The sequence below is a fragment of the Triturus cristatus genome, chromosome 5_2 (genome assembly GCF_964204655.1).
Source record: "Triturus cristatus chromosome 5_2, aTriCri1.1, whole genome shotgun sequence".
Lineage (NCBI taxonomy): Eukaryota > Metazoa > Chordata > Amphibia > Caudata > Salamandridae > Triturus > Triturus cristatus.
Window position 1 is genome coordinate 57,296,870 of NC_140588.1, and position 27,391 is coordinate 57,324,260.

Here is a 27,391-nt window from a genome sequence, read left to right on the forward strand (position 1 = left end):
AAAATCTTCACATCCGTCCTTCTACTGCTCCCTCCGCTGACATCCTTACATCAGCTTCCCAGAATATTCCCTTTCCATTGTTCTTATGCCTCCCTCCTGCCCCCTATTCCACTCGCTCATGTCATTGCCCTTTCTCAACCCAATTTTTTTGCCAGTTCAATGACCATATACACCCTGACTTCCTCATGTCCCATCCGACAAACCGGCACAGTGTGCCCCCATGTTTTCCCCGCCAGCCCCCCTCTCCTTACTTCTCTATGTACCCTCCTGCTATTATGCCCCTTTCCTGCTTACCGCACCCTCCACCTTATATCCCTCCTGCCATTCCACCCCCTTACCCTCGTTCCTTTCATTCAAGCCCTCCCTGTTTCATCCCTGCAAAGAAAACGTCTTCTACCTTTGCTCCCCAGCAATTATATCCTGATTTTCCAGCTGTAGCTGAAGGGAATATTCTATGTGAAATCACAGTGTAAGTATAATTTTTTTTTCATGCTTTCTTTCATTCTCGACTTGCAAAGATATTTAATGTAGCTATTCAATTGTTTCTTTTAATATCCCTGTACTATATAAATATATGACAAATTGTTCCCATTGTTGTACATCTCAATACTGGCACTTTACAAATCCAACATGAAGCCCAACTTGCATAATTGAACATATTTCTGCTCTATTTGCATGTTGTCTGAACAGTGAGACTAATTACTTTATTAATTTGTGCCATATCACTGCTGTTTCCTATACATGAAAATTCAAGATCCATGTTAATACGAGAAATTCAATGGATGAAGCTTAGGGAAAAGATAGAGTTCAACAACTCCATCCACCATAGCAGACACCTCTTATCACAATGTACCCTATTTGGCATTGGGGATCAGGCCATACCCTGTGGAAATTGTTTGAACTGAGAAGCTGGATTTCGTAGCATATTTCTCTTTCCATAATCATCTTTTTTTAACAGATCACTCTTCTTGAGTTAGACCAGGTGCTGTTGATTTGAGAAGCTTTAGTGTGCTATTGTCACTCCATATTTTCCTCCTTTGAGCCCTTAGCATGTGATATTTCTTTTCCATTCACTCTTGTGGCTTGCCTAGAGCATGTTTTCAGTTCATTAAGTCCTGTGCCCAGATAGGCGAAAGACAGAACCTCTTGAGCAACAAGTGCACAGTTAAAGCACTTGTAAAATGAACATTTGGTTTGATATAATTGCATTGAAAATTGATCAGGTAATACTAGCCTCTCCCAGATCTACACTGTGGCTAGGCTAAACGTTCCATTAGAAACTCCATAAACACAGAGGTGCGTTATTAAGTGCAATGAGTTGTCACAAAAATATTGGTGCAGTCATCCTCTTGGTGTAAGACGTTTAATTTACATTACCCTTATTGCTCATTAGGGTTGATCAATCAATCAATCAATCAAAGCATTTACATAGCGCACTACTCACCCAGAGGGTCTCAAGGCGCTAGGGGAGGGGGGTCCGCTACTGCTCGAACAGCCAGGTCTTGAGTTGCTTCTTGAAGGCGAGGTGGTCCTGGGTCAGGTGGAGGTGGGTCGGGAGGGAGTTCCATGTCTTGGCGGCGAGGTAGGAGAAGGATCGTCCCCCTGTGGTGGCTCTTCGAATGCGGGGGACGGTGGCGAGGGCATGGCCGGTCGATCGAAGCTGGCGTTTGGGAGCGTAGAAGTTGAGGCGGCTGTTGAGGTATCCTGGTCCTTGGTTGTGTAGGGCTTTGTGTGCGTGGGTGAGGAGTCGGAAGGTGATTCTTTTGTTGACCGGGAGCCAGTGCAGGTCTCTCAGGTGTCCGGAGATGTGGCTGCGGCAGGGGATGTCCAGGATGAGTCGTGCTGAGGCGTTCTGGATCCGCTGAAGTCTTTTCTGGAGTTTGGCGGTGGTGCCGGCGTAGAGGGAGTTGCCGTAGTCCAGACGGCTGGTGACGAGGGCCAGGGTGACCATCTTCCTGGTCTCGGTGGGGATCCACCGGAAGATCTTTCGTAGCATGCGCAGGATGTTGAAGCACGACGAGGAGACGGCGTTGACTTGTCTGGTCATGGAGAGGGAGGAGTCCAGGATGAAGCCCAGGTTGCGTGCGTGGTCTGTTGGTTTGGGTGCGTTGCCTAGGGCGGGGGGCCACCAGGAGTCGTCCCAGGCGGAGGGTGAGGCTCCCAGGATGAGGACTTCCGTCTTGTCCGAATTCAGTTTCAGGCGGCTGTTCTTCATCCATTCGAATACCTCTTTCATCCCTTCGTGGAGGTTGGCTCTGGCGGTGGTGGGGTCGTTGGTGAGGGAGAGAATCAGCTGGGTGTCGTCGGCGTAGGAGATGATGTTGAGGTTGTGCTGGCGTGCGATGTATGCGAGGGGGCTCATGTACACGTTGAAGAGGGTAGGGCTGAGCGAGGAGCCTTGAGGAACGCCGCAGATGACTTCGGTGGCTTCAGATCTGAACGGGGGGAGGCGGACTCTCTGTGTCCTGCCGGCGAGGAAGGAGATGATCCACTCCAGTGCCTTCTCCTGGATTCCGATGTTGCTGAGTCGCTGCACTAGTGTACGGTGGCAGACAGTGTCGAAGACCGCGGAGAGGTCTAGGAGGATGAGGGCCGCTGTTTCTCCGTTGTCAAGCAGAGCTCGGATGTCATCGGTGGCTGCGATCAGGGCGGTCTCGGTGCTGTGGTTGGCCCGGAAGCCAGACTGCGAGAGGTCGAGGGATCCGTTCATCTCGAGGAAGGCGGCCAGCTGCTTGTTGACGGTCTTCTCGATGACTTTTGCAGGAAACGGGAGCAGCGAGATGGGGCGGTAGTTCTTGAGGTCGGTGGGGTCGGCTGATGGCTTCTTTAGTAGAGCGCTGAGTTTGGCGTGCTTCCAGCTCTCCGGGAAGGTAGCGGTGTCGAGGGAGGTGTTGATGATGTCCCGCAGGTGGGGTGCGATGACAGCGTCGGCCTTGTTGAAGACGTGGTGAGGGCAGGGGTCGGTAGGAGATCCGGAGTGGATGGAGTTCATTGTGCGGACGGTGTCTTCGGTGCTGATCGGGGTCCAGGCGCGGAGGGTGGTGGTGGGGGGTGGTGGTTCGGTCGTGGCGTGCGTCGGTTGGGAGCTGAAGCTGTTGTGTATGTTCGCGATCTTGTTGTCGAAGTAGGAGGCGAGGGAGTTGCAGAGATCTTGCGAAGGGGTGATGTCGTTGTTTCCGGCGTTGGGGTTGGAGAGCTCTTTAACGATGTTGAAGAGTTCCTTGCTGTTGTGTGCGTTGTTGTCCAGTCGTTCCTTGAATGCGGTTTTCTTGGTGGTGCGGATGAGTTGGTGGTGTTTACGGGTGGCGAGCTTGAGGGCAGTCATGTTGTCCGGTGTTGGGTCTCTGCGCCAGGTTCTCTCGAGGGCTCGGCAGTTCTTCTTGGAGCTCTTGAGTTCGTCGGTGTACCATGGGGCTTTCTTGCTACCGGGTCTGCTAGGCGGGGTTTTCAGGGGGGCGAGGTCGTCTGCGCAGTCGCTGATCCACTTCGTGAGGTTGGTGACCGCTTGGCTGGGGTTCGTTGCGCTGGTGGGTGGGTTCTTGCTCAGGGCGGTCGCGATCTGGTCGGCTGTGATCTTGTTCCAGCTTCTGCGTGCGACCTGTTGCTGGTGATGGTGGGTCGTGGTCCTTCTGAAGCTGAAGTGGACGCAGCTGTGGTCCGTCCAGTGGAGTCCGGTGGCGTGGCTGAAGGCGATGTCCTTGCTGGATGAGAAGACGGGGTCGAGTGTGTGTCTGGCGTAGTGGGTGGGGGTGGTTACCAGCTGCTTGAGTCCGAGGTTGGCGAGGTTGTCCAGCAGGGTGGTGTTGTTGCGGTCGTTGTTGTTCTCCAGGTGGAAGTTGAGGTCCCCGAGGAGGATGTAGTCAGCGGAGGGGAGGGCGTGCGGGCTGATGAAGTCGGCGATGTCTTCGCTGAATTGTGTGCGTGGTCCCGGGGGTCTGTAGATGAGGGTGCCTCTGAGGGTGGTCTTGGGGTTGATGTGGACCTGGAAGTGCAGGTGTTCGGCGGGTGCGATGGTGTCGTCGGTGTTGGTCGTGATGCGGATGGTGGTCCTGTGGATGATGGCAATGCCTCCTCAGGTGTTGTTGTTGATGCGGTCCCTTCGGATGATCTTGTAGCCGTCTGGGATGGCGATGGCGATGTCGGGCGCTGACGAGGCATTCATCCAGGTTTCCGTGAGGAAGGCGACGTCTGGTGAGGTTGTGTCGAGCAGGTTCCAAAGCTCGATGGCGTGTCTGTGGACGGAGCGGGTGTTGAGCAGGATGCACTTCAGGTGGTTGCTGCAGTTGCTCGTCTTGGTCTTGGGTGGTGCTGGAGTGGTGCAGGTCCGGATGCAGGTGAACTTGCAGGAGTTGAAGCGGAAGGGTCCGTGGGTGCGTCTCGGGGTGGCTCGGTAGCATCCTGGGATTCGACCGGCGTTGAGTGCGTTGAGGGTGGCGGCGTCGTACGTCCGGCGGGTGGGCTGGGGTCTGCGGGGGCCAGGGGTCCTGGCGCTGGGCGCGGTCCAGGCGCGGACGGGCACAGACGGGCTTACCTTTGGCGCACCTTCGGCGCTAAATCGGCGCGCCCGCTGCGCGTGCACGCTGCGCTTGGGCCACTCTGCCATGTGTGGAGAGTGGGGGGGCGGGGCGAGGGAGGGGCAGCTGGGAGGCGGGGAGCGGGGCGGCGAATGGGGAGGGCTGCAGAGGAGAGGAGCGGGGAGCGGGGAGGTGGCGGGAAGCGCAGCAGGGGCCGGGGGCGCCGAAAGCACAGGGGGACAATATTACAGTACTAACAGAACGGGGATACAAAAATAAAACAGGGGGCTGGCAAAACTACAATACTGAACCAGAGCGGGGATACAGAAAATAAAACAGGGGGCTAGCAGTACTCCGGGGGAAACAGCGACGGAGTTACAGAGGTACAATCTTACCAGGAGCCGAAGCACAAGGGGAGACAGGAGGAACGCGGTAACAGCGCGGCGCTGGCGGGGCAAGGGCAGCAATCAGCGGGTACAGCTGGCAGGGTCCCGGCTGCGGGCAGCGGCGGCACTGGAAGGAGCGAGGGGCAGCCTGGTCGCACTCACGAGGAGTGTGCGAGGTGCGTGGGGGTGACCGGCCCAGAGGGACAGAGGTCAGAGGACAGAGGTTGATGAATTTGGATATATCTTGTTTGTCTAAGTTGACTCCTTAAGATTCAGACGAAAACCATTCTGAACAAGGGTGTTCCTGGGATTTCAGATAATCCCCTCTACTAGTTAGCCTCTGTATGTGACTGCTTCCCCTTGAATTCCTCAAACATAGTTGTTTTTGCAGTCCATAGTGCAGCTTAATACTCCCGGTTATACCAGAGACACATATGTGCAGCAACCAGGGACATTTCTCTGCTAGGTATTGTTATGCAGCCTCTAGAAAATAGTTTCTCTCTCCATGCTGTGCTGGAAATGCTGGATGCTGCTGGGCCACTCAAAGCTCATTGGTCTCTTTATATTGCCTCATGCACTAAAATGGTCTATCGAAAGGCTTGTCAATCTCTTATTTTCAACTCCTCCATCCAAAAGCAAGTTCCTCCTTTAGCCTCATATAATTACTTATATACAATAGTCATACATATGCATGCATGTGCTTTAACTCCTCCACATTCTCATGTCATACTGGATGAACAGACAGGGGTATTACAGACTCATTTTATGCAAGGTGGACCGTGACGTACACAAATGCATTCTGGCTCCTTAACATCTCTTAGAGGACAGGGTCCAGGAATTAGTAGTGGACCTGGACACATACACAAGAATTCCCGCCGCAAAGTAAAAAGTATTTTCTCACAGGCTTTGACCTAAACACCCAATTCCATTGCAAGGTAGAGAATTTGTAGAGATATATTTCTGCCAGATCATCAAAAAGTGACGGAATGGCATTATTCAATGTAAGGGCATTATATTAGTGTCTAGCAGATGGAATACTTCCTCAAAACATGATGGATATTCTATCTGCCTTATTACAAATGCCATTGGCTATAATGCATTTTTAATGGAATGTCCCAACCTTTTTTGGAGGGGGAAGATGACGGGCTGCACCCGTCCCTCAGAGCTCCACCTTCCCTCTCCATCTCACCTGTGGAAATGCCATTTGTGCCGCTGCTGTCCACCGCCTGTTGCCTGCCACCTCCTGTCTGCTCTCCACGGCTATCACTGTCACGCTCTACGCTGCGTTCCCCGAGCCACCTGCGGCTCACCCATGGATAGCTGTTGAAACTGGGCGAGCTGCTGTTGCTGTGCGGTGGTATTGTCTGCCGCCTTCCACCTGCTTTTTTTCTGTCAATTGCTTATGTGCTTCATCAGGCCTCTTGTGCTTTTGCCCTTTTGAACATTTGGGTTTTCTTCTGCATATGTGGCAGCTTCTCGGGCAGGGGCACCCTCGACTTTTGACCCGGATGGGTCTTCTGCTCCGCCGCATTCTTCTCTCTTGGAGCTGGAGGTTGGTCCTCAAGACCCAGGTCTATGGCACATACACACCCTAGGTGCGTCCCGCGGAGGGCACGGGGCTCACTCATTATTAAGGGGCGGACAGAGATCGGCATGGAGATTTCCTCGATCAGACCACCAATTTTGAATCTGCTTTGTTCGGGGTCTGCAGCCACCTTACTCCAAGTTTCTCCTTTAGACATGGAGCCCCCTCCAGGCTGAGATTCTCATTTGGCAGGCAGACTACCAGGAGCCATTCCTAGAGGATTACCTACTCCATCCCCAATGCCTGTAACAATAGGGCAATGCCCTACTCATTTACAAAGTAGCATGCTGCCTGTGCATCCAGCTTCCGCTTCTACTGTTGCTACTGAGGCAGTATTGGGGCAATTGCATGCCGGTTCTAAGTCTTCTGGATACTCTGCTAAAATTATGAACATGCTTGGGGGGGACAGGTCCAAATTCTTCAGCCTTGGCTACAGGTGCATTTACCATCTCGCCGATATGCGTAGCTAGCCCTACTCAGTTGCCCGCAGCTTCAGTACTCGGAATCGCCCCCTCACAATCACTGAGCCTTCACAATTCACTCTGCGCTAAGTCTGGGTCAAACATATGTACAGCTGGGGGTGAGGAGACAACTTTGCTGGACGCCCCTGAGAGTCCCATCCCTGCCACTGGAACAAAGTAGTCTGAGGTGTCAATTCTGGGGCTCCTAAGGCAGTACAGAGGAAGCCAGCGGCTTTGAAGAAGCTCCAGGGTGGCTCTAAAAAAATTCCCCAACGAAGACTGTCTCTCTACAAGAGAAAGGGCATGCGCTCGGAGGTGGAACTAAAAGCAGCCCTCTGCCCATCTGGGTGAAATCAAAGGGGGAGGTAAAGGCTTTGATTACGACACTTTCATTAACTTATGTTCAGAAGGCTGTGCAGGAGCACACAAGAGGGGATAAAATAGCCAGCACTGCCATCAATCCTCTGAACTACTTCCCTCCAGGGTCTCATCTCACTGTATCACCTTGGTTCCATCTGAATTCCCCTCAAGGGGCCTCAAGTCTCTAAGTGATGTTTCAAAGGCTACCCCTCCTAATCACTCCACCTCAGTAAACTCCTTGAATTCCCTTTCTGTGAAGCTAGAGCATGAAGCCTCTCTACTTACTTTACTACAGCTCCTTTAAGCGCAGCTGGCCAAAGTCCAACAATATTATGTTCAAGCCCAGGAGGATTGTATAGCTATTTAGCTATCTCTAGCCAAAGTTTTTTGTAAGGTGTCCGCTCCACAGAAATTGCTGAAATCCAACAACGTGTGTCTGATATCGAGGATGCCGGAACACATACAAGTAGGATCATGGAAAGCCATGATAAGCACCTGAACAAAATCCAATTTAAGATCGAGGACTTGGAAAACTGCCCACGGCAGAACAACCTCTGCGTTTTCGGCATCCCAAAGTAGAAAGAAGGGGTTGCTCCCCGACAAATCATTGTCAAACTCTTCTCTACAGCTTTTACAGATCTTACTGATTAGGATATGGACTCTCAAATGCAGAGGTCCCACCACCTGCCTCTCAGTAGGTCTAGTAGAAAGATCCCCCCTGGCTCTAGTAATACATCCACAAATTCGAGACCTATTTTAATCTACATTGCCAATTTCTTGCTAAGACAAGCAGTATCTTTCAAATCACGTCCTTCCGCTTCCGTTCCACTCAAGTCAATGTCAATCTCTGTGTGCTCCGATTTTTGCAAATCTACCATGGAAAGACGGTGGAAACTCCGACAATTAATCGATCCCTTAAAAGCTGCGAGGGCCACATTTTTCTTTAGGAACCAGCCAGACTCAAGATCATTAAGAATGGTCAAACACAATTCTGCTTTACCGATTATGATGCTGCACTTGTTCTCGAACAAATGAAAAAGAGGGATCATTCGTCAGTTTCCAGTTTTGTCCTATAGATTTCCATTTCTATTTCACAACGGCCCCCACAACGCTAAGGATGCCTGGCCTCCACCTTGGGGGTGCCCAGGAGTGGACGCCTCACAGGGAAAGCCAGGATGGGTTCCACAGCGGTATTCGTACAAGCGCCTTGAGACCCTTGCGGGTGAGTAGTGCGCTATACAAGTATCAAATTTACATTTTATTTACATTTACATTTCCTCCCCTGTCTTTTTCTCTCCTTTCGCTATTAGTGGGTGACAGGGTAATGGGGAAAACAAAAGGGAGGGGGGTCCTTTTTCTTTTCTTCTCTCACTATGTTGGCGGAGGGTCAAGACATGTAGTGTCAGGGGGTGGGCTAGTTTGCTCTCTGGGCTAGCACTCCAGCTGCAGCCTTGGGCTAAGTATGATTGTCCGTGCCAGAGTCAGAGGGGTGGGCGTGGGCATGTGCTTGGGGTTGGTTGAGAGGGCTTGTGGGGGTCTGTCACTGTTTTGTTTCCTTTATTTCTCCTTGGGGGTAAATTAGGTCAAAATGGTCAAAAAATTGGTATGCTCTCGAATTTGTGTTTCTGTTATATTTTCAGGTCTGGGGGCATTTTCTGCAACAAAATGTCTGTCACAGTTATGATTTCACCTCACAAAAATTGGTAGATTCACTTGTTTATGTTGGAATGTTTCAGGCCTTTATTCTTCAAGCGACAGCTAGTTCACAAAGAAATTAGAATGTATAAGCCTCAGATTGTTTTATTTACAGAAACTCATCTTGCCTACAAGGATCGAGTCTTGCTAAAACAGTTAGGATATAATACTATTGGATGTATTTCTCAAGCTATCTCTATCTGGGGAGCTGCCATTTTGGCAGATAGCAAGTATGAATATAAAATATTAAAAACTGTGGCTCATCCTAGAGGTAGGTGAGTTATAGCTCAATTAACCTTCTATGTTTTTTAAAATCGTGTAATGTAAATTTAAGGCCCTAATACTGATGAACCCAGCCTTATTAATGATTTAGCTCTAGATTTGATGGACTGGTCTCGAGAAATATTAGTCTTGGGGGATTTTCATTGCGTCCTTGATTATAGTATTGACACTACCAATAATGGGGCTCAACCATGGATGATTAGAACTTGGGCTGCTCTCTTAGAGCTGGCCCGGCTACATCAGGCAACAGATGAATGGAGAATGCTTTATCCAATGAAACCAGGCAATACTTATTACTCTTCACCTCACCGTCAATACTTCAGGATTGATATGATCTTTTTTGCTCCTAACCTTTTGCAAGATGCAACTATGGAAGTGTGTCCCAAAGTAACCTCAGATCACAATCCTATACAGTTTAATCTTCAAGCTTCAGGTAATCTCCAGTGCCAGTTCTCTTTCCCACAACACCTGCTTTCTAATCCAGAGTACCTAAACTTTATATCAAATGCTCTCTTGCACTTTATTCTGCTTGATGATGGTACAGCTTCTTCTCCAATAGTCTGAGATGCTATGAAGGCCTTTATTCAGGGGACCACCCTTCAGTTTATTCTTTCTCTAAATAATATTAGCTCAAATAACTTACAACAGCAGCAGCAAAATGAGGCATGAATGTTGGTATGATCCTTTTGGATGCGGAGAAAGCATTTGACCGGGTAAACTTTGGCACAGGGGACTGTTTTAAAAAGTGGGTACCGTCCCTCTACCAGAATCCTACTTGCCAATTACAATACGCTGGAGCCTCTCCCGCTCCGTTTCAGATCCATTGGGGTACCAGGCAGGGGTGCCCGCCTTCTTTACTGCTATTCGCCTTATATATGGAACCTTATTAACGCTCTCTGAAACTTAATAAAACATTCAGCCTGTTGTTTCTGGGGATCTTGAACTTAAAATTATAGCTTACGTAGACGACGTGCTGATATTTTCTCCCAACCCTTCAACTGCTCTCAGCCACTTTATCTATGAAGCTCTGAGATCTTGAGAATTTTTGGGATATAAGCTGAAAACGTCCAAGACACAATTACTCCTTAATTCGAGCCTATAGATCCAATACCGGGGGTGTGTCTGACGGCTATCTCTCTAGGCATCCATCTGACATCACAAGTAGCGGAGATTTTCAAAATAAATTATGAAACACTGCTAATGTCTGGACAGAAAAAATTTAGGATTTGGAATAATCTTCCCGTATCGGTCATTGGTTGCTGTAACTTTATCAAAATGAACGTTCCCCCAAATTTATATATTTATTCCATGCTATTCCCTTACGGGTCCTGAACTCTTTCTTCAAACGACTCACCAGAATTATTGGCAGCTTCATTTGGGGCTACCGTCGCGCTAATCAAGAGGGATTGTCTCTCCTCGATTTTAAACTCGCATTCTGGGCAATGTTGCAGGGCATCTCCGCTGCCTCTTGACTGTTTCAAATCCCGACCCCATTGATTTATTCCTCTGCTTTATTTTAGGATCAGATTTTAGATTATTCTTTTATAGACTAACTGATTCTAACTATTTTGAATGCTTTAGATTTAAGGTCATTCAAGACATAGTTGCTATTTGGAGGGAGATTTTTAGGTCTCGCCTGAGCCAGCGCTTTAGCGCTGCTCTGGCGAGAGCTATAGAAAACGGGGATTTGGAAGTGCAAACGAGTGCTTTTCAGGCCCCCAACTACAGTGCATGTGCGCCGGGCGCGCGCACCATTTGGCAGCCTGCGTGTACATTTCGCGGGCGCTTTGATGTTCTCAGTGAGTTGCTTGCCCACTGAGAACATCAAAGCGCCCGCGAAAGTGCTCAACATATGCCAGCCCCTCCCTTATCCCACTTCCTGCTTGTTTAGCGAGCAGTAAGTCGAAGGCCGTTTTAGAGGTAAGGAATTTTAGGAATGAGATCAGCAAACAACCTTTCTCGACTCAGGCCACTGTCCACTTTCCTTAGTGAAATTGACAGAGTGCTTCCGCGTCTGTCTGATCTCTCTACAACATGTAGCTGATTGGTGTTGATAGACTAACATCGCAACGTCTTTTCAACAAACAGTTTAAAGTATGACAGTCTTAAAAATGCATCTAGCATGTTTTCAGTTCGGTGTAATATTTTTTAAGCATAGCTCTCCAGTTACTCTCACTGTGAAAGTATGACCTTTATTTGTTATGCCAAAAGAAAACAGTTTGTCCGTGGCATTTACAAAGTATTTTTAATACTTGGTTCTGCAGACCAATCGCCATGGCTTGTGTAGTTTTTAGCCTTGAATTTTTAGTCGACCGGCCTAAGCCCATGTCTTGTATACCTGTACGTGTATTTATATTTTTAAACGTCCCCGCATGCTTAGCGATGACTCTGTAGAGAATGAAATAAATGTTTTTTCTCCAGCGGCAAACACTACAGGCCTTTATTTGCGTAGCAGGCACCTATTTCAGAAGTGTATTGTTGTGGACAACGATCAAAACAATTTGTATTCCATAATTCTGAAATATACAACATGTCCGTCAGATTACCTGCCCTGCGAGCGCATATTTGGCAAAAGCAGATAAGTGTGTAGTGAATCATTTTTTTTTTAATGGAGTTTTATATAGCGCGAACTTGATCCGGTATCGGAGCGCTTTACATAACACCAGTTGCGTTACATGAGGACATATTAATTTTTCCATTAGGCACGGGGAGATTAGGTGATTTTCCCAGAATCACAGGATGTTCAGCATCGTTGCCGCGACTCAAACCCGGTTCCCCAGATTCGCGGTCGACCGCCCTAGCCGCTAGGCCAACCCCTCTCTTCATGTCGGGGGCACAGCAAAGAGTTACATTTCAAAGATTCTTTGTACACACATCTGCTAACAGTAGGCAAATTTGTTCCATCCAAATAGAAAGCAGAACATGACAGAGCAAGAATTACATGGAATTGTATGTTTCTTTGGAAGGACTGAATTTAGTGATCCAACTGAGCATGTTCTTGAACTTTGTATTCTGCTGTCACAGCGGGTGACTGGCAGACAGTTTTTCCAACGTTTCTAATTAAAAAAAACATTTGCAATGCAACAGGTCTCACATTTCTGCGTGTTTGAGCTATTGGCATTGTAAATGACAATGCCTTTTCATTTATGTTTTGGTTTTTTGAAACATAGATAAAATGCATTGTCATTTACAATGCCAATAGCTTAAACTCGCGTAAATGCGAGACCTATTGCATTGCAAATGCTTGTTACTATATATGTTTTTAAATTTACGTACCTGGATACGCCACTCTGGGACAATCCAATGCTTCTGGAGATAGTTCACTATCCGGTGGGAAGAGCTTGGTCCCAGTATGGTATATCATCTTTTGGCCATATTTACGATCTCAAAATATTTTGTTTATTTGCTTGGCTCCAGGCAGCTTTTAATCTTTCACATCGTTTAATTTTTAAGTATTTGCAGATTAGAGACTATCTGATGATGGGCTGCAAGCTTACAACTCTGGCACCTCAGAAATCATGTATAAGCATGTTCTATCTTGCCTTCACCCGGCATAACTGTAATGATGCCACCACTTTTGCCACTAAGTGGACTCACGTTTTCAAGGACAAGGGAATTTAAAGGTATACCAGGGACCATGGGTGAGGTTTGTTTATTGAGGAACAAGTGGTCTCTTGGTTTAAAAATACATCCAACATTACACATAGAAGCGTAATAAGTTCTATGTCAAAAACTTGCAAAGAAGAATTTCAGAACATTTATTCAATCACATAATAGAAAGGAACTCAATGAAAGTGGGAAACATGAGACAACATACAAGGGAAAAACCATAAAAACTTAGACATTTAGAGGGGAGTGACAATTAACAATGTTGCAAAGACCACGTCACAATTTTTAGTACCAATGCTATTGTACTTATGAATCAGTAATATGCAAGAGTCATGGTACTGTGTTTCGAAGATGTTTCAATCCTGTTAACCGATATAGGGATCATTATCAGGACTTAGATTATGCCTGAGATTAACAAATTGTCTAGGCACAGATCCCATGTGATGAGCCAGTGGATTCCCTGGTAGGAAGAGAACTCTATGCAGTAGAGTTTAGCAGCAGTGGTAGTGAACTGGTAATGCCGGGAATTGATATCCTGTGTCCCGAGGAAGCTCAATGGTTGAGGAAAGCCAAAGAGGGCGTTGCGTCCAATTATGTAAAAACAACAATGCAAAATATGCGTGAACAGCGACAATCAAAATCCACTCCCATATGTAGAAGGATGTTATAGTGGGGGGAGTGGCAAAATGTGATAATGTGCAGGTTCTCACGAGGGGCAGCGACAGCCTCCTGGATGTGCGGAGAAGGAACAGTAAGGCTCACTGAATGCACCTGATGAAATGGAGCTCTGAATTACTTACGACTATAGTTATAGCACCTCAGAAATCATGTATAAGCATGTTATATCTTGCCTTCGCCCGGCATAACTGTAATGATACCCCCACTCTTGCCACTAAGTGGACTCAGGCTCTTTGAGGTGAAGTCTTGCCCTCGGAAACAAGCTCAGCTCTAGACTCTATCTATCAATCCATACATTCAATAAATATGAAAGAACAGCAATTTAAAGCAATATGTTTCCTGTACTACACTACTACACACCCGATAAAATTGTCAAATGGCCTGGGAACTGTTGGGGAGGGAGGGGGAGGGGGGTTAAGACTAAATGCCCTAAGTGCGGGCTTCTTACAGCGGATATTCTTAATACGTTTGCAGCCTGCCATGTGCTTCATGACTTCTGGACAGGGGTGGCCCAACTTTGTAGCACCTGTATTGGTATGGACATATAGTTTACATACAAGGACATTATGCTAGGCCACAGGTCGCAGTTAGGCCTCAGTACGAATGACGGTTGCCCCCAGAGGCGACTCCTAGCTGTTATCATCTCAGCCAGGCTAGGTATTGCGAGAGCTTGGATCTCTCCTTTACCTCCCAAGCTAGCTGAGTGGTGGGCTCTCCTCTGGCAAATCTATGATCTAGACCTTGCTCTGGTTAAATCTAGGGGGCATCAATCGATTAAAACGTTGGACTGTATTTGGGTGAGATTTAGCTGGGATCCTTTTGATAACACTAGTATAGAAAATGTTATTTCACCTGATGATTTTTTTTTTTCGGGCCTAGTAAATTGCTTAGTTTTATGAATGTCATCTCAATTCATTTTCTTACTGGGCCTTTTTTATGTCGGTCTTTTAATACACTTTCTGAGTTTAATATCTACCTTTAACTAATTAATTTGTCTTTCTATTTTTATATTAACTTTTTGTATACTGGTGTTTTTTGTATTAATACATGAAATAATGTATATGAGACATTGTGATCGATTCACTGTTAAACCCTAGCCCTATTTAAGTTTATTATTCAACAGGAACCCATCCGCCAAACTCTAAATAAGGCCCTAGGTTTACTTCTCCACTTAAGATACCATCACATTCTATTTCACAGACAAAGTGTGATTTCTCTCACATAATGCCATGTCATGAGTACGATGTTGCAATTTTACTTCAGTTAATCATTTCTACTACCGTTCAGAATAAACTTGGTGCTGCATGCTGTCTCAAACGATCACTAATTCCTTCAATCTTAATCTAATTTAGAAGAATGTAATGGGGTTCAAGTCCCACTGAAAGATTATGGCATGAGCCCATGGCACAGGCCAGTAACTTCACAATGTTTATCCTGGGAAAACCTGTCCCAGTGTATCTGCCAGACACCTAGTTTTATATAGATCATATGATCTAAATGAGTGCTCTGTAAATATTACCCACATATTTAAATAGGGCTTCTGGGAGAGCAAGATAAACATTGAAGGAAATGGTCTTTGCAACGTGGGCTGAGCCACACGTGCCGTTTCCCCACAGGCATAGCAACCCTTGCCTGAACCAGGCATCTGCCTTAACCACGCATATACGTGGTTAAAGCAAATAGTGAGGGTAGTGTCTGGTTGGGCGGGAAGAGGATGCAACGTAACAGGAAGTACTGGACGTGGACAAGTAAGTGGGGCTGGGGTGGGGGTCAGTTTTAGGGCTCATGGCGGGGGGCTCAAAGTAGTTTTTGGAAGGGGGGCACGGTTTTAGATCTCAGAGCAGGAGAGAGGGACGGGGTAGTTTTACAGGCTGGGGCCGGGTTTGGGGGGCAATCTTTAGGGGTGGAAGTCAGTTTTAGGGCTCGGACATCGGGGAAGTTATTAAAGGGGTCAGGGTTTCTGTCCTTAGGGCGGGGGATGGGGCAGGGGTAGTTTTAAGAGCAGTGCAGGGGTACATTTTATGGCTCAGGGCAGGAGGCTAGGGTCGGGGTCATTTTTGGTAGTGGGCAGAGTTTAAGGCCTCAGGGGGAGGGGAAGGGGTAGTTTTAAGGGTAGGGCGAGGTTGATTTTAGAGCTCAGGGCAGGGGGACAGGGTAGGGGTATCGGATTTTTGCGCTTAGGGTAGGGAGGGATATTAGTAATTTACCAAGCATATCCATTTAGCAAACATGCCTTTACAACGAAATTCGTTATTTAAGGCATTTGTGGTAACAAAATATGTGGTTAAGATGCATTTGTTGTTGGGACCGTGTTGTAGAGGCATGCGTGGTTCAGCCATGCGTGCTTCTGTCATACAACCAAACATAGATCAACATTTACAATCATTTACTCACTTATTAGATCCTTAGTTCCCAATCATAATATTAAAGCAGAACACCTGCTTTGGGTTCGGGTTTACCTCCCCTTTGCTCAATGTAGTGTCATTTTGCATTATTTATGGTCAACCAACACTTACTAAGGGCAAGAGATGCCTGTCATTTACAATAGGTGAAAACGGTTGTTTTATTTAGTGCTCATACTTAAAAAAAAAAAACAGAAAACAATCACAAACCTCTTCAGATGCTACTAGTAAAACTGCACTCATATTCCACAGCATTTTATCTACAATGTGTCACAAATACGTGCTTTTGCTAACCCATTACTGATACTGATGTCCAGATTTAAAAATCAAATATAGCATTTAAAATCAATATTGGAATTCCTTAGTATGTATTGTATTGCAGGGAAGATAAAACTGAATGTTATTAATGTGTTAGTCTTTATATATAGGCTCAAATATAAACAGGTTTGTATTGATATGTATATGTATGAATCAATGGCTTAACGTTGAAAACAGATTGTAAAAGAGATTGCAAATCATATATTTATAGGCACATAATGGACATTGCAAAGTTTGCACCTCAGCATTTTCTGTATAAGAGTGTTTTAGAAGACTGTTCATAGTCCTTATTATGATTAGGTAGCATCATAGCCTGTCTAATTAGCTCACCTGTTATTTTAGGAGTTATTCCCTCCTCTACAGGTTTCAAAGGAAGGCAGTTTCGGTGTTTGGTGCTGGTTGGTTAGTACAATGCAAAATTAATAAATCCATCAGGCCGAAGACCAAACAGCAGGTGATGACTCTATCATCCCATTTACTGGGAGGACAAGCTCCTTTACAGTGAGGCTAAGGCTCCTGTGCATGGGACAACAAGGGACCAGGAGGTCCCACAATACGGCAGGGCCTTCGTACTTGAGTTGGCTCATGATATTTCCCAGGCAGAACACCTGGGCACAGACAAGACCTTTGCAAGGCTTGTTTTCCACTTTTATTCGCCTAGGATCAAGACTTACTCAGATGAATTCTGTAGCACTTGTGTAACCTGCCAGGCCAGTGGGAAGACAGGGCAGAGGCTTAAAGCCCCCCTTAATGCCTTGCCTGCCATTGGCACACCCTTTCAGAGGGTGGGCATTGACATTGTTGGGCCGATGGATATTCAGACTGCTTCAGGCAACAGGTTGATCCTGGTTCTGGGGGATCATGTCACTAAGTACACAGAGGCAATCCCTCTGAGTACCATGACTGCACTTGCAGCGGCAAAGGCCCTGATGGGGATTTTTACCTGAGTGAGTTTCCCCAAGGAAGTGGTATCTGGCAGGGGGCATTAGCTTCATGTCTGCTTATATGCAGTGAGTGTAGAAGGAGTGTGGGGTAAGCTGCAGGTTCCCAACTCCTACCATCCACAAACAAATGGGTTTGTTGAAAGATTCAACATAACCCTAAAGTACATGATTAGAGGCCTCCCTGAGAAGTAAGTGGGACATGCTCTTACCATGCCTGCTGTTTACATTCAGAGAGGTGCCACAGAAGAGAGTGGGCTTCAGCCCATTCGAGCTTCTGTTTTGACTCTCAGTCAGAGGACCTCTGAGTTTGGGGAAAGAAGGATGAGAGGAAGTTCCCAAGAAGAATCCCCAAGATGTAGTGAGCTACATGGTGGCCTTCAGAAGCCAAATGGCTAAGAGGCTCATTTAGATCTTGGCAGCACTGGTCCTGCTGTTGCTTTTTAGCCAGTATTCTCTCCCGCTGCCTTGGCGGTCCACTCACTCGATTTAGATGTTGCCTGCTCACTGGAGGAAAGACCACCACAGTCCTGCCACCTTCGCCAGAATCTGTCTCTGCATTGATGGTGTCAGAGGCACAAGCGATGGCGTCATAGGCACAAGTTGCTGTCGGAGGGACTCCCACCAAGATTCCAGACGCCCAGATAAGATGTGCCTTTCCATCGAAGCAACTGTGGCGTGGAAATTCCCAAGCTCTATTAAGGTAAGCCCAATACCTGCCCTGCTGCTGGTCGGATGCCGGCATCCAACCAGCGGCAGGGCAGGTATTGGGCCATAACGAAGGGGCTAACTCATATCTCCTCTCGAGACCGCGGGGAATCGCCGAGGAGGTACTCCATTCTTTTGAAGGTGTAAATCCAGGAACACGATTGAGATGTTCCCAAGAGCGCTATGACACGCTCACACCTTAATAGAGGTATCATAGGAATATAGGGTGTCCTTTTCCCTGCTCCTATTTTCATTCACGAGTTTACACTGCACGGTCCTGACGAAGCGCACCAGGATCCATTAGGGACCTTTTTCCTAGAGCGAAACATGTTGACCACATTTCACATTCATAAACAAACACGGGTACTGAGAGTAGCAGAGTAATACCTTTACCTTTACTATATTTGTTACTAGAGGTGCTCCCTTGTATAATTCTTTTACTTTTACCTCTTGGACCTACAAATAAAAATTGACTTCAGTGTACCAGTGGGGTAATTTTAATACACTTGCACAAATCCTTTTTAGGCCCACACACCCACATGCACAACTGCGGCATCTCCTAAAAGATCTCCGACAAAGAGCCCTCTCGCGGGGCCCGTGGAGGACAGCAGCGCCACCCCCACGAGGAGCAACGCCCGATGATGAAGCATGACACTCGCAAGGGTGTGTTCGGGCACTCATTTCTAAAGGAGAAATTCCCCCACCTCCATCAGGTTGGAACCACACATAGAGACTACTATCTATATTCTCTTTCTACGTAACCGAGTAGGTTATTGCCTTTCGTTTAGGAACAGTTACCAGTCAGTGAGTACATGGTACACACTACCTGCATATACATATTGACAGATTCACAACATATATGTCTGTATTGAGAGGATAATAAGTAGTACTTGCCTATCTCCGCACCACCGTGGCCTCATACCGTCATGACACCGCCCCAGGACACCAGAACATTTAAATCTGCTTGGCTCAAAGCTGCCGGAATGATGGCAACAGAGAACTGTTAGCCAGCAAAGAAGAATGCTGCTGCAGCAGTCTCCTGTCTATTTCCACAACATCTAAATACGGCTTGATGGAGTACTTGGGACCACCATTGCGGTGGGAAGGTGGTAGTCCCGCCAAGATATAATCCGGCTCTATGTTGTTGAAGCAGGTTTCAGGCAACTTAGAAGCCAGTCAGTATGTGATGAAACTATAGTATGACCAAATTGCTAATACTGTAGACTTGCAAACTAGGCAGAATGTGTGGGTTATGGAACCTGTGGAGACCAGGGCCCTCAAAGACCTTTGGGCCAGCCCTTATGAGGTGATTGAAAGGAAGGGGGAGGCCACCTACTTGGTGGACCTTAAGACCCCTAGACAACTCCACCTGGAGCTCCATATAAATTGCCTCAAATCTCACTTTGAGAGGTCTGAGTTTGCCATGCTGTTGTTGAAAGATGAAGAGAAGGAACCTCTCTCTTACCTCTTAGACTCCAAGGAGAAAGATGGGTCTGTGGAGCGAGTAATTCTTTTCCCCAGTCTGATGCCTAAACAGGAGAGGGGCTGCCACCAAATGTTAGAGCAGTTCTCCCTCATCCCTGGGACTACCCACCTGTATACCCATGATATGGACACAAGAGACAACCTTCTTGTCAACAAATCTTGCAGGTTGTCTGATAAGGTGAGTTTCAGGATTAAGGAAGAGGTTTCTAAAATGCTGGAGATAGGGGTGATAGATCCCCCCCAGTAGCCCCTGGGCCAGCCCTGTGGCTCTGGTACCAATAGGTGGCTCATCCGGCACCTCACCTGAACTTAGCGTCTGTGTAGATTATAGAGGGCTAAATTCACTCATATAGACAGATGCTCATCCCATCTCCCAGGCTGATGAGCTTATTGACAGTTTAGGGGCTGCCCAGTACTAAAGTACCTTTGATCTTACATCAGGGTACTGACAGATAGCCCTAATAGAAGAAGCAAAGTAGAGGTCAGCCTTCTCCACCCCAGAGGGCCACTATCAGTTTTGGGTGATGCCCTTTGGACTTAAGAATGCCCCTGCCACCTTTCAGAGGCTGGTGAACCAGGTCCTTGCTAGCAAGGAGGTCTTCTGTCTATCTGGATGACATAGTTATATTCAGTAGCAGCTGGAAGGACTAGCTTTTTCACCTCCAGGAAGTGTGTTAGACTCTGCAACAGGCAGGCCTGACTGTCAAGGCCAGTAAGTGTGCCGGATATGGCAGTGGTCTGTGGTGTGCTTGGGACATCGAGTGGGCAGGGTAAAGTGTAGCCCCTCTAGGCCGAGATAGAAACCATCATGGGCTGGGAGTCCCAACAAAACCCAGAATGAGGTCAGAGCATTCTTGGGTACTGTTAGAAATGGGGGTCTCTAGTTGGCCATGGCTGGCGTCAATGTCAAAATAGGGACCCTTTTTCCTAAGTCAGGGCAAGTGGGCTACCCCCGTTGATAACCCCTGCTCAACCCTGTGTTAACATAGCACGAGCAGTTAGGCCTATCTCAGAGGCAGTGTGTGAAGCGTTTATGGCCATGTACAATAAGGCAGTAACGACACCACAAAAGGACACAACTCGGGTATCTTTATCCAACAGTTTAACTCAAAGACTCTCAAAGCGTTTCAACAACTACAATTCACGTCAACCCGTAGGGACTAAAAGAGACAACAATGTATTCACCCAAAGCGGGACACGGGCTGAGTTCAGGGCTGGGGCCTACGCGACCCCTTGTGCACCAGGGGGCTCATTTATGAGTCCTAGCGTCACTTTTGCGCCACCGGTGCGTCACTTTTTGTGACGCACCAGTGGCATAAAACATGCACCATGTTACACCATATTTACAAAGTGACGCATCTAGGTAGATGCGTCACTTTGTAAACCCCTGCGCTACATTATACCTGCGTCAGGTATAATGTATGCAGGGTGGGCGTTCCCACGTAAGTAAGCATCGTAGAAGTGACGCAGTGAAATCTACAATATTTCACTGTGCCACTTCTAGGGTGCAAATGCGTCAATATCTTACGCCTGCCTCACAGCAGGCGTAAGACTGACGCAGGCCCTTTCACATGAGGCTTGCCCCATGTGAAAGGACACATTGCTGGAGTTGCGTCACTTGTGTGACACACTCCAGCAATGCGTCACTTTTGCGCCTACAGATACGTCAGAAATACTGACGTATCTGTAGCTCCTTGCGACATGATGCGTCATACTGTAAATATGACGCATCCATCATGTCGCAAGAAGGGTGCACTGAGAAGTGAGGCATAGCAGCTTTCACGCAGCGATGCATCACTTCTCATAAATGAGGCCCCAGGTACCTATCGTTGAAAGGGACTACAGCACGCAGCTTCTGGAAGAAGCCGAGACGGTGACAGGTGGACTCCCAGCGACCACAGGTCTTGGAGGCTGAGGTCCACAGCGTGCACTCACAGTGGTTCGGGTACTCAGGAGCAGGCGGGCGCTCAGTGGCAGCAGCGCATGGCGGCGGCGGCCCGGGCTGGTGGTGGTGAGGACTCTTGTCGTGCAGCTCCGTGGTGGTGAGGAAATATGAATTTTTATGGTCAATTGTGTCCCCTATCTTAGACCCCAACGGCTCCATGTACATGCTACAAGTACATGTATGTTCCCTCCAGTTCCAGCTATGAAGACGCAAATACATGTGCGTCCAACGTCAACATGTCCTCTTTCAGATCCACCATGAATGGGTCGAATATTCCATTCCTAAGTATGATTGGCCACCGACTTTATATGGTTCACTTTTCACGTTTTACAGTTCAGGCGAGCAGGCCCTGAATTCTGCCATCAAGCCTTTTCCTGCTTCTGCCTCTGAAATGCTCCAGCTTGGACCTGCATCCGTATCCATGAACTTTGTCCTACTCCCTGCGCGGCCAACGGTGCCTGACGCGGCCTGTTGCCTGCCAAAAACTGTATTCAGCCTTCAAGTTATCTGCTCCGCTCCTCATCCAATGCATTCCTGTCTAGTAGTTTAGGTAAACATCCTTCCAGCTACCGAGCAAAGGGCTCGGCCTCGCTGTCTTTATGCAAGTAATTCATAGCCCCTGTTACCATGGAAGATTCCTGCCCCCTCGCATCTCATGTAGACACATAGACGCTTGTACATGCACTAACAGTCAGTATAGAATAGATTCCGTCCGAGAGACCTTTCCTTTTGGATAAAACAGTTCCTTAAACAAAGATATTAGATACGATTTGGGATTAGGTTGACCTGACCCCCAGACTTCTGTCTCCACATGTAGAGCTAAATGTCAATTCCCCTTCACCCTCTAGTTGCACGTCAATCACACGTCATGCGGCTGCGCGCGCATCTCTGCCAAATATTTCTGCTGACACTGCAGGATTCTCTTATGGATCCACCCACTTGTGACATCATTTTAAATGACGTTTTTGGTATACGCCTGTTATTGCGCCTATTTTCATTACGTATGTGTATTCTTATCTGTATTATCAGCTGTTACGCCTCCTGCATCTGTCTTAATGCAATGCTTTTCATATATATATTGTTACTTGTCAATAATGTATTGCCTATCCCTTCCTGAACCTTCGTGGTGATGGAATAAGATTGCCTGGTTCGAACCATAATTCCTTTGTAAGGAATAAAGCCCTTTTCAGAACCTCTAATACCACGGATTCTGCCTCTTATTTTGACTGAATTATTCTTACTAGACTTTTCCGCATAAAAAATAGTACAGGTAATTTAAATATTTACCACATAAATTGGCGCCCGAATAGGGACACTTTCTCATCTCACGCGCCGGAGGTGCGTTGCAGGCCCGGTCCCCTGCCACAGCTGAACGGACAAAAACGCGTACCCGCAGGATTTCCTGTATCTCCCTCCGGACAAGCTGGGGTGACTGAGGCTGCGATCAACACCCAGACGAGGCGGCGAGAAGTGCGAAGTATCCCGACCAGAGCCTAGCTGAGAGAGCAAGATCCGAGGTATACAGAGGCCCACCAGGTTCTGAAGTTTCCGAGTCGAGTCGAGTCCAGTCCGGTTCAGTTCAGTTCAGTTCCGAGGCCTTCCGTTCCGTGCTACCCGGTGAGTACCGTTGCTGGGGAGGCATTTAGACGTGCACATTGGTTTGTGCCGGTCCTGACGGGTTTGGGTACACAGATCCGGTCTGCACTGTTTTAGCAGTGTATCTGTACTGTTTAGCAGTATATCCAGTATGTTCATATGTATATAATTCAGTATTACCTAGTATTAGTATTATGTCAGTAACTAGTTTTCTTCTAATTATCATTGTTCGTTAAAAGTTAAATGTTAAATGTCAAATGTTTTAATGTGTTAAAAATTGTGGTATGAATGAGTGTTCATTATTGTGTTTATTGTATTAATTGTGTTCAAGTCCAGTTCAAGTAAGAATCAATTAGCAAGGTGTAAAGATGCCGTTCTTTTCAAAATTTAGGCAGATCAAAACTAGAAAAGGAGTACTCGAAGAAGCTGTTCCCATTCCACCTAGGGACACTCCAGGGTACTTTATGTATCATAAACATGGCCTAGATGCCGTACTATATCTTGATTTATGGGTGGACTACACCAAGGATCTAGCAGAAAGTCAGAGGTGGCCCGCAGCTGGGACATGGGATGCAGATTGCATCATGAGAGTAGAAGAAGAATTATGGAAAAAGAAAGCCAGACAGTCACAGAAAGATGCCATTGAACTATGGCGTAAAGAATCGCATAGGCGCACAGAGAAAGCGCTCAGACAGGAAGAGAAAAGTAGGGAGAACTCAAATAAAGCCCGAGAAAACGTATTAGTTGAGGAAGGTATCCGAGTAAAAACAGAACAAGTAGACCGACAACGAAACACTGTTATGTACGGTATGTATCCTCTTTTGGCCGAAGGTTTACCTAAGGCCACCCCGGAAATACCGAAAGATTTGCCACCCCCATTACTCCCGATCAAAGCACATCCCAAGACCGCAAAAGATATTTTCCTTTCCTCCTATTTAGACGATGTAGCTCCCGAATATGTTAATGTTCCACCACACACGCCACCTGTCGATGGTGCTCAACACCGAGATCATCCGCCCCCAACTCTGCAACCACAAACTCCTCCGCACAATCCAACTTTTCCTGCATCCACAGTCTCTACCTTACATCCCACAAATCCTTTTATGCCTAGCACCTCAGAAGGTGCGACAGGAGGTGCGGCAGCAATTTTCGCCACGCCACCATTACGAAGTAAATCGTCTCTTAGAGATTTAGCAAACCAACGTACACCCCAAATAGCAACGTCCGACATGTTTAAGGAACATCTTGTAGATTGTAGATATGATCCAGTGCCCGGTAAAAATGACAGAATGCTGCTATCATCACTACGTATACGACGAGCTTCAATGTATTTAACGACACTACCAGGAATGATTAAACATTTAGACAATATATATCGCTTTGTCCAAACAGGGCAAGGCCCTGAAAGTATTGACGAAGCCATGGAATACCAAAAAGTGGATATACAGAGACTACTGTTACGCTTCTTCATAAACTGCTTGATCAGAGACAGAGATAGGTCCGAGGTAGACCAGGATGAAATGCAAGTACTTACCAGATGGGGTCAGAATATATCAGAGGGAAAACATGATAAACAGACATGTATAATAGCTATGTGCCGAAAGATCTGCAAAGAAGTAGAACGAATACATAAAGCCAGACTGGAGGCAGACAAAACTGAATCAGAGGGAGAGGAGGAGGAAGAATCAGAAATACCCACAGGACAATTAGAAACGATAGCTTATGTAGGTAGGGGAAGACCTTGTAACAATACCAGATACTTTAATGATCCAATACGTCCGATACGTCCAGAAGGCAACAGACATTTTCAAGCCCCTATGTTAAATGCAAGGTCCCCTGAATACCTATTCCAGGCTGCTGATAAATTACTCCGAGACCGAAGGGGGTATCACATGCTCGATTCTATGGATGAACAAGAATTAGCCAGGTCAGCAGTACAATGGGCTGACAGTTCTGAAAAATACAGTGATGATGCGCTAGCACACACGTTTTTGAACCTTACTCCAGACGAACAGCGTTTAGCTGGTATTTACATGATACAACACCTCCTTATATTATATAGAAGCCAACACTCCGATCCTGGTCCCCTACCAGATATACTGATAGAATTACTCACGAATAAATGGAGAGGTTCAGGTACTGATTTAATTAAAGAAATTCTAGAATATCGACACCAGTACATTGTTTTCGTATGCCCAGAACATGTTTCAGTTCCCCCCAAGTTGGAAAGAAAAACGTATCACATAGACAGACAGAATCCCTTACGCGAAGTACACCCAATCAGAGGTGAAGACAATACTTTTAAACGCGTGTTTGTGTACACGCCCATAACTAAAATTGAATTATTAGAAATGAAGAAAGTAGTACCTAGCCATGACAAAGATCCAGCAGGTTTCCACCGTGAGATAAAAGACATGTTACTCATGGGAGAGTATACTTATCCTGACATTATGAAAATATTAAAAGTTTTATTACCTGCCGGTATTTACGAGAAACTCAAAGAAAAGGAATGGGAGGTGGGAGACCAAAAGATAGATTGGACAGCATTAGAAAACGAAGAAAAGGCCCGAGCTGCAGGTTCAGGGCTTGGGGAAAAGACTACAGCATTACCAGGATTATTAGTGCAGGTACTACCACGTTTATTAACTACGAAAAAGGAAGACTGGGGTGCAATTTCAGCCTGTAAACAAAAACAAGATGAAGACACTAGTGATTTCTATTCCCGATTTGAAAAATGTTTTGGTATTAATAGTGGCATAAAAGCAAGTAGTGAGTCGTATCCACATCTGTTTGTGACAAAATTAGTTGAGAATTCCCTGCCCCAAGTTAAGAGTAGAGTACTGAAATTCGAGAGTACTTGGCAAGGTAACACACCGTCACAGATGTTACAAATGTTACAATATCATCACAATAGAATTAGAGAAGAACAAGAACATGAACAAAGGCGTATGAAAGACACGAAAATGAAAATGCTCGTTGCTCAGTCAGTTCCAGCTGACGGTCATAAAAAGGGTACGATGCAGTCCAATGATTCAGCGGGTCCTGTTAGAGGGACATGCAACTATTGTAAACAGCCAGGTCATTATATACACGATTGCGCAGTTCTGAAACATAATATCTCTACGGGTATAAAGAAGGAGAGACCACGTCCGCCTAGACAGGATCAGATCCAACAACAAGTACCTCAGCATGCGCAACCTATGCCAGTTCCACAACAGACCGCACCAGAACCGCAACAACAGCCACAGCCTATTGCTGCAAAACAAAACACGACACAACAGATGTACCAGTTTGCACAAAATGACTATCCAGAGTATCAGCGCTACACATGAAATAGCCTAGAGAGGGAAGTTGGCCTACCCCTTATTGAGGTTCCCGTAGATCAAGAAGGTCCTTACGTACAGAGTCAAGTATTAGGGAAAGACAGAAAGTTTCTACTCGATACAGGGGCAAGCAGAACCACTATCAGTCACAGCGAAGTCCCAGGGGCACCCCTCTCAGGCTCACAAAATATTTCCCTTGGTTTTTCAGGAAAGCCCACTATCAACGAAGTATCGCAACCGCTTGCATTCACAGTCGGTCCATTAACACGGACTACAGATCTATTGCTTACAAAATCATGTCCAGAAAACTTGTTGGGTATAAAAACATTGAAGGCTCTAGGAGCTGTAATATGTTGTTCTCCGGAAGGAGTACGACTATTTTTGCGTGACTTTAAAGGTCACTACGTGTCTAGAGACATGGATCATCGGTTACAGAATCTACCTGCACATTTATGGGCGCAAGGCCCCACTGATGTAGGTTGTATGCACATTACACCATATCGAGTCACACTCAAAACAGGAGTAGTACTACCACGAATGCGACAATACAAGTTACCCCCAGATGCTGTTGTGGCTTTACTGCAAATCATTGACGAGCTCATTGCACAAGGAGTGGTTGTAGAAACGGACTCCAATGTGTGTAATTCCCCGATAATTCCGATTCTTAAACGAACAGATCCAAAAGCACCACCAGTATATCGATTAGTTATTGATCTGCGGGAATTAAATAAATGCATTGTACCACAATACCCCGTGGTCCCAGATATCTCTTCATTGCTAACAGCCATAGATTCAGAAGCAACGTTCTTTACTGTAATTGATCTCAAGAACGCTTTCTTTAGCGTCCCAATCGATCCGGAAAGCCAATATTTGTTCGGATTCAGTTTAAATGGACGAAGTTTTACATTCGCACTCGCACCTCAAGGATTCACAGAAAGCCCCAGCATCTATAGCCAAGCACTGAAAAGAGAACTTGACAGTATCCACATGCCAGCTAACACTGCTTTGCTTCAATACGTCGATGATCTGCTGATCACCGCCCGAAGCGAACCTGAATGTGAAAAAGCATCACTGACGGTTTTACATTTCTTAGCCGACAAGGG

The 27,391-nt window shown here is 46.6% G+C and overlaps 1 protein-coding gene across 2 annotated transcripts in view; it reads left to right on the top strand.

Annotated features, from left to right (window-relative positions):
* The first annotated feature begins 246 nt into the window (after nucleotides 1–246).
* Nucleotides 247–27,391, top strand: part of LOC146822653 (uncharacterized) — a 150,643-nt gene continuing 123,498 nt past the window's right edge. For both annotated transcript variants that reach the window (XM_085606578.1, XM_085606577.1), the window contains exon 1: nucleotides 247–469. In XM_085606578.1, coding sequence (XP_085462704.1) covers nucleotides 258–469 — 212 coding nt within the window. In that variant the 5' untranslated portion in view covers nucleotides 247–257. The remainder of the gene's footprint in view (nucleotides 470–27,391) is intronic.